An 8,539-nucleotide genomic window follows, 5' to 3' on the forward strand; every position below is an offset into this window, starting at 1 on the left:
AATCATTCAGTTTATTATGGTATGTATATCATGTAAGAAATCAAAGGTAACATTCTGTTAGAGTTAGACCAAGACAAGCCTACAACGATTTTATAGTAACTGTTTAGTGTATTTAGGTATTTATTTTTTTACAGTCAAAAAAAGTTCTAAGAGACAACGAAGATGGAGATATAGTGCCAATAATGGTAAGCAAGCTTAAATATAACCACTGTTATTTTTCCTTAAAAACTCCTTTGGGTTTGCAAAAATAGTTATTTGTATTGTAACAAAGAGCATATTTTAATAAATGTATTATTGTTGTATATTAACTGACATTTATAGACGGGTTTATAGCGAAATTTATTATATTACTTACCTATATTTACCGACGTTTCGATTCAGGTTTCACTGGTCGTGGTCGCAGCTAACTGATGTCCCAGCAAAATGTCAAAATAGAGATTTGTGCAACTCAACCCGACGAAAATCTTTATTTCGGATTTTGATCCATATTTTGTTTGTTGTTTTTGTTGTGTGTTGGATAACTCCCTAGTGCTAATGAAAGAGCCCTTACGAGCTGGTGTGGTGAAAATAATATTGTAATCTTTTAGGCACCAGCTAATATTGTCGTAGCTGTGATGAAAAACGGTACAAATAAATATTCATCTAAGCCTAGCGAGCCTACAGAAGAAGTCATCAGACAGTATATGCTAAGGAGTGGTGTAAGTACTCATAATATTGTACACAGCATTTCGAAACAACATGCTGAAATACTTTAATGTTTATGCCACACGCTATGTTATATCAGCATGTCGTTTTATAATTAAAGCGTTTACTACATTGCATACTTTTATAACTAACACGGGACTTAATCGCGTAAGACTTACGTTTATTTATGGCCTGACGTTTCGAACGTGACGTTACGTTCGTGGTCACAAGTAGACTGGCGAGGAATTGTATCAACATCTTCTTGCTGCGCGGGTTTTGCGAACTACCCGCACTTGGGCTTGATTATTCACTGTCTACTGTCACTTTGCCTACACACAACACTCACGACATCCGATGGTATGAGATGGGATGGTATGACATTGCATTAAAAATCCATTTATATTATGTGACTGTTTGTGTTCTAAATGAATAAAAAATAAATAAAAAAAGGAAGTAACTTCGATTGTATGGGATCGATTTTTTGCCAGTCAATTCTCTTAAAGATAAGATTTAAAGAGTTTATTAATCGAGTAGGCATATTACAATGCGCTTTGAACGTCAAATAAAGCTACACCGGCTCTAACCCCTACACCTCTGCCTCGAGAAGATTTAAATCCCCCCTCAATTGGAGGAGGGTATCCCAATATGGGACCGGCAATAAACTCGGCGGGACATTTTTTTTCAAAACATTACATCTTAATTAACATTTAACTTAAGATAACATTTCTCAATATTACCTACATATTAAACAGGACTATTGGGATGGCGTGTGGAAAGAAGATGTGAAGCCAGATACTATACTAAGAACGAAGAAAAAGAAACATGAAAAACAAACACTAGTAAGTTTTCAAACATTATCTTACATAACCCTTAAATCGCTGCGCCTGTCGTGTGCGTTGTATCATCGTGAACCTTATCAGAATGCACGAAGGTTGATATTGGGCTGAAACCGCGCGCGACAATTCACGTCCTTGGCGGTCAAAGGGTAAATATAAGACTAATCTTCTCACGCGACTGTGTCCGCAAACAAGTCTTTTCCCCCAACCCTATATTTATTTAATTTTAATTATCTATTTGATCAACAACATAAGTATAAAAGTAACAATAAAAAGTAACCTAACTAAAATTAAAACTACCTACAAAACTAAAACTACTACTTAAAAAAGGAAACTAAAAATCTATATCTACCCCTGGATTATATAATCTGTGCCCTGGGACATATACTTGGTCAACCAGATCTTGACAGTAGAAAAAGGGGGCAAATTTGAAAAATGTAGGCGCGAAGGGATATCGTCCCATAGAAAATTTGAATTTCGCGCCTTTTTTTACTGACAAGATTTGGTTGACCAGGTATAGTACCAAAGATACTGGCAGCATTTCCTCGCTGAATTGCAACACTTATTCGTTGAGCGAGGAAGCTGCCAGCTCTTTTGTACGCAAGAAAACACACTGTACGTAAGGCGAACTTAATGCCATAAGGCACTCCTTTAGGGGTTGAATTTCCAAAAATCTTTTCTCGGTGGAGCTTTTTATAATAGGTGGCAAAATATTTATTAACTACTCGTATGTATTTTCTAATACTCTTGTTGCAGGATATCCAGCCCTTCACATCGAAGCTAGTCCCGGGCACCAAGTTGTATGATCTTCTCGCTAGGATTGTAAAGAAATCGCCGAAACTCTTGTACTTTATCAACAATTAATAATAATGTTTAATGCATAGCAATAAAAATAATACCTTGAATATTTAAATTCCAATCAAATAATAAAAAAATACATTTAAGTCAAACAATAAGTAAGTGAATAGGGATGGCTGGGGTGAATGGGGACAAAAATTAAAATTTAATTTATAATTTGTGTAACTATTTTTAAAGAGTATGTCAGGCATACTCTTAAAAAATACCCACACAAATTATAACATTCGATTGAAAATAATAATACTCGTATATTTTGTATGATACAATTTGTGTGGCTATTTTTTAAGAAATAAATAATAATAGATTTTGTATGATACAATCTGTGTAGCTATTTTTTTAATAAATTGTCAGGTAAATCACATTTTAAGTTTTGTCTCTATTCACCTCAGCCATCCCTATTCTCCCCAATTGAAGAAGAACAAAGTTGATAATTGCAAGATGTAATAAAACTAACGTAGTAAGGTGGGGTGATGTACAAGGTGGCCCTATTATTTAGGAATATTGAATCACAAAAAAAACACTTGCTATTTAATGAATGAATGAATGATCGTTCATTTGCATTAAACAAGCGTGTATACAGGATGTTTCCTGTAACAGGAGCAATAAATTAAACTGTAGGATGTACTCCTCAAACTGACCAACATTTGTTCAGCAACTTTTGAAAATAACTCATGTTTTGATTTTTATTACACTTTATGGTTTATTAAGACGCAACGTATGGCAAATTTTGTTATGTTTAAAGCAAGCAACGTCAAACACACTGATGTCAGCATACATTGAAGGCAATATTTATTTTGTATGAAAAAAGAGGAAGTCTAAAGGATTCATAATTTTTTAAAGTTGCTGAACAAATGTTGGTCAGTTTGAGGAGTACAGCATTTAGTTTAATTTATTGCTCCTGTTACAGGAAGCACCCTGTATACATAGGTGTTCAATATTTCATTACAGGATTTCATGTTTTGCCATGACTGGCGTACAAATATTACTAAACTTACTAACTATAGTTTGTCAAAGGGCTGTCTCATTTCAAATATAGACATAGAGAATCATACTATCTTTGTCTTAAACTAAATAGTAGGTGCACCCAAAAGAAAAGGATGAGTATAGTTTTTTTTTTGTTTTTATTTACTGACAAATTGGTTTGACCAACTATAGCTAACCTATGTAAAGAATAAGATTTCCAAAGCTACAAAATTACCTACTTGGAACTAGGAATAAATATCATGTAAATAGTCGATAGGAATAAATGACTTGTCAAAAGGCTGTAGAGAATAAAACAGCGATAAAAGGACCTATTTGAACATTTAAAATGCGAACTTGATTCGATATGGAGATATAGATTAAAAAAATAAAATAAAACGAAATTGGCATAGTGGTACAGGCGCAGATGATGGCATGGCATCATTTGTTCGCTGGATTGTTAAGGGGCCCACTGATTAACAGTCCGCCGGACGGTATCGGCCTGTCAGTTGTTCGGAACTGTCAAATTTTTGTTCTAACTGACAGGCCGATACCGCCCGGCGGACTGTTATAATTAACACTGATGTGGGCCCCTTAAAGCTGATCCATTGAGCAAAGAAGCTGTTACGTGCCAGCTCTTCGATCTCCTGTAACTTCTCTGGCGGCCTAGCCAAGGTGACGATCGCTTGCGCTTCGCCATCGAATCGCTTTGTGTCTCTCTATCACTCTTCCATATTAGGGTGACAGTGACAGTTGCGTTTCGTTCGCTACGTAGCATTAGCGATTGGCATGTTGGCTACGGGGCCTGGGTTACCCATTGCAACGTCACATTTCTTTCCCCTGTCATTGGACCAAATTAGTTTTTTTTTTAAACCGGCTTATTTTCCAACAAATTTAACCTAACCTATTTAAGGAAGCCTTTTTCAAAAGTTTGGAAAAGATAATTGTTTTGACAAATGAAACATGGGCCAAAATTTTTCCGAAGTTGCGATATGATATCGTTTGAGTAAAATGAACCGCGAATAATGTCAAGTCAGTATCAAATCAAGTAAACAAATCGAGTTTGAATAGGCTTAAGATGTATCTTTAGAATCAACATGTCGCCACCCACGCCCGCCATAATGTTGTGAAGATCTAGGCGCCGTGATGTGGCAGTTTTGAGGTGATACGCGTGAAACAACTTTGTAGGCTTGTCTTGGGATTCGTCTGAAGATAAATCTCATATAAATGCTGTAGAGATTTAACTTTATATAAGTTAGTGGCATATTAAAAAACAAAGGAAATAGAAATCACAGTTGCGTAAGTATAATAATAGTATTCACTCCTGGACCACACCTCGGTCAATGGCGATCAAATGTATGAAACATACGCGTTCCTACGCACACAGTCTAAGCTCGTGTAGGTGAACATTGTGAGTTTACTGTGATAACGACTCAATGAACTAAGTATTTTTCACTTTTACATTTTATAAACTTAACGCGAGGTGTACAGCTCACAGATCACAGAGCCACTAGTTATAAGGGTGCTTATTAAAGTATTTTATTTTTAATAGGTAGCATTATTTACCTAATTATCCTACTAATGTTATAAACGTAAAAGTTTGTGAGTACGTGAGGATGTGTGAGAAAAAGACGAATTCGTTTATTATAGGCTTTCTCATTTTCCCGTTGCTTAAAAAATTAAAAGACTAATAAAGTGGCCAAAAAAAAACCTGTAGATTGACTTTAACTTTCTCTTATCATAATAGTAGCTAGAAAGAAAGAAAAATGAATCAGTTTTAATAACAGGAAGTATTATGAGTTGTATAATAGCCAACGGAAAACTGAATCTTTGCCGATAGCCTCTTATACTAAATAAAGGGATAGTCGAAGGAAAATAAAATTTCATGCTTGTAATTTTATTGTTTATTATTCACGTACAAAATTTATAAAAATGTGTAACAAAATAGGATAATTTTGAAACGCTAAATTATCACAAATGAGAGACACTAAAAAACTTTTTGCGAAATGACTTGTCTCTAAAATTTCGATTGTTGTGTTTAAGTATATTAAATATGCGAAAACGAATAAAAAGCTTTTTTAAATATTCAATCGGAAAGCATTCGCAAGGTATGTTGAATAATGTAATTTGCTCAATATTTTTCAAAATCTCATTGCCCACATGAAGAGGTAATTTATCAGTTCCTTTAAATATTGTCGTGATAATTTCGTCCATTTGCCTTACATAATCTTTAAAGTCAGTTTGGGCATTAAATAATGAGTCAAACGGTTGGGCAGTATTAAATGCTCTCATATTTATCAAAGTATTAGTAACATTGACTTCGCCTTTGTAGTTTACGTACTCATACATAAGCTTGCAATTTTTGTGAACTTCCTTGCATTTTCTGAGCAAATAGCCACATACATAGCTAAATGCATTTTCTTCAGGAAGGTCGAAACGATAATCTACAGTTCCAACAGCTAAAACGTTCACGTCCTCACTTTCGTTTTCTGGTAACTGAACCATTTTACGGCTATCTTCGACAGTGGCTAACAGTTGGTCAATATCTTCTGCACAATTTGCGAATTCCGAGTGTCTAATGATATTTGTTAGAAAAAGTTTTCTAAAAGCAGCTGCAAATTGAACTGCTATTGGCTCACGGCAGTTACCTCCTTGTTGTCTAATAGTGCCAAAGAAGTTTTCCAAAACATCCTGATCTAGTCTTCGAGTAAAAATAAATGTGTAATTTAATCTTCTCAAATCAGTTGACAGTTGTATGGTTATTTCAAGGCTTTTCAGGCATTTCAAACTATTTGTAAAAAATTGACCGTTTGATTTGTTGACAATACATATATCTTTAAAAAAATGTAATACCTCTTGCAATACTTCCATTTGATCCCCTTGCTGAGAAAATGAATTTTTGTATTTGTATGTTTCATTGCATGAAGAAGAATTCAAAATATCAAACATGTCGTTTATTAATTGTATGAATTTTGCAGTGCCTAATGCTTTTTTAGGCAGTTTACCTAATTCCACACTACACTGTATCGCGGTAGCCAGACACCTACTCAGAACTTGTGCAGCAAACTTGACCTTAATTTTCTCAAAATTATTATTTATATTTTTAACATTAACATAGAAAAATGGTTTTTCTGCTGTTACATTTTTGCCTTTAGCCATACTAATGAAATTAGACCCCGTATCCGAAGTAAATGCAACAACATTGAATCCTATATCCAAAACTTTCATAATTATGTTGTCTAGCCATGCATTCAACTCTGGGTATTTTTTGCTTTGACTTAGAAAGCAATAAGCCAAGGGTTGTTTCCACTTAGAAAACAACCCTCTCGCCATAACCACAAATGCTTGAGTATCTGGCTCTCTCTTTTGTATTCCATCGATTTCATGGAAGCCAATAATTTGGTCCTTGCCAATTTAATAATACAGATGTCTCTTCAAAGACATTTCATCAGCGCACAGTACACATATTCTTTCAGATTCTGATAGTTTCTTCACTTTAGATTGTAAGCATCGGATAACATTTTCGGAAAAACTTGTGCCTATATCAATATTTGTTCTTCTTAAAGTTCTCTCCCTTGGTAAATATAAAGTTTTAGCCAATATTCTGTACACTAATGGACTTGCAAAATATATATTCATTGCGAACATTTTGTATTCTCGATCATATCGATCGCCTCTAAAACTACCTCTGCAATATTTTTGAATTTTTTTATAATTTTTTGAACAATGGGTGAAAGTTCAGGTTCGTCGTCTTCAGATATTTGTAACTGATCTTCTAACATTTTTATCCGCTTATGTTCGTAAGTCAGTTGCTTAAGTAATTTTCTTTTTCTAGGAGTATTATAGGACAACTCTTGAACAGTCTGTGTACCAACATTATTATCCTTTGACGTTGAAGGAGTATTTATTTTGATGTCCAAAGTGCAAAGTTTAGACTCCACATCGGTCTGTGTATATTTTGACAATTTGTCATCATTTTCTAGCTGTGGTAAATTTAAAGAAGGGACTGCATTATGTTTTAAATTTCTTTTTAAATGATCAGATGAAACAAAATGAAGATCACAGATGCGATAGCTGTTGTGAAGTGTTTTCATGTCCTTGCTCTCTAAGTCAGTTCGACCAGCTGCACGTACCCATTGTCGACATCTAAAACAAATAAAATGGGTTATTGCCTAATGTACACATTAACATTTTCTGCAGAAAACAAAAAAAACTATTTGTATTCATACTTTATTGTAATGTAATCGGACCAGTAGATTTTACGTGTTGCGTACACAGACAGGCAGACAGGGAGACAGACAGACAAAAAATCCAAACGTTAACCATTTGACATCTATATCGATAGTAATGTTCATTCAGCCCACTAATAATTAAAAAAAATTAAATGTACAAATTCGGCTTCGCTACTGTTTTATTATGTAGGTATACCTATAGATATGAGAAATTATAGTAATTTATAAGGCAATGTAGATTCTTAGAGGCAATTAATGCTGTTATAAAGAAGTCAGTTTAATTAGCAGTATTAGCACCCGTATAATCTTGAAATATATTATAATAAAAAAACAAATTGTATTTGAAGTTTCAGTAAAATCGAATGAAACGTTCGCACAAGGTTATAACCAGGGATGTTGCGAATGCAGATTTTTTGACATCCGCGGATGCGGATGCGGATGTCAAGATTAGGTACTTAGAGAATGTCAAATATTAAATTTTTAGTATTTTTTTTATTAAAAAAACGAAACGTTTAGTATTTGAGCAAGAATATAGGTGCGTTATATTTAATAAACTGTAACTTCGCCGACTTTTCTGGATCTAGACGAATTCGTTATAGGTAATGACGAAATTACCTAGCGCTTGCCGCTTACGCCGCCGCTAAGACGTTCCTGTACCGACTTGTTCGACATCCGCATCCGCATAAGCTCCGCATCGATTTTATGCGGAAGTTCCGCGGTTGCGGATGCGGATGTTCGCAACATCCCTGGTTATAACCACGCGCAGAAACCGCCGCGCGCCGCGCCGCCCGCGTTCAAGTTCGATGACCTCTATAACTCAAAACTAGTTGCGCGAATTAGGAAGAAATAAGAATCATAATTATATATTATGCTGTAAGGTGGGTATCTAAGCTCGATTTATACAATAGTTTCCTATTTTGAATCAGTATAAACGAAGTAACAAAAAATTTGTAAGGAAATTCAGGCCTC

At 34.7% G+C, this 8,539-nt stretch overlaps 1 protein-coding gene across 1 annotated transcript; it reads left to right on the forward strand.

Moving 5' to 3' along the window:
• Positions 1 to 565: 565 nt before the first annotated feature.
• On the forward strand, positions 566 to 2,412 carry LOC134651463 (uncharacterized). The gene is made up of 3 exons (XM_063506573.1): positions 566 to 698; positions 1,437 to 1,523; positions 2,277 to 2,412. Exons 1-3 carry the CDS (start codon positions 615 to 617, stop codon positions 2,382 to 2,384), a joined length of 279 nt encoding a protein of 92 aa, XP_063362643.1. The 5' UTR covers positions 566 to 614; the 3' UTR covers positions 2,385 to 2,412.
• The last annotated feature ends 6,127 nt before the right edge of the window (positions 2,413 to 8,539 follow it).

This window comes from Cydia amplana, chromosome 10 (assembly GCF_948474715.1).
Source record: "Cydia amplana chromosome 10, ilCydAmpl1.1, whole genome shotgun sequence".
Classification (NCBI taxonomy): domain Eukaryota; kingdom Metazoa; phylum Arthropoda; class Insecta; order Lepidoptera; family Tortricidae; genus Cydia; species Cydia amplana.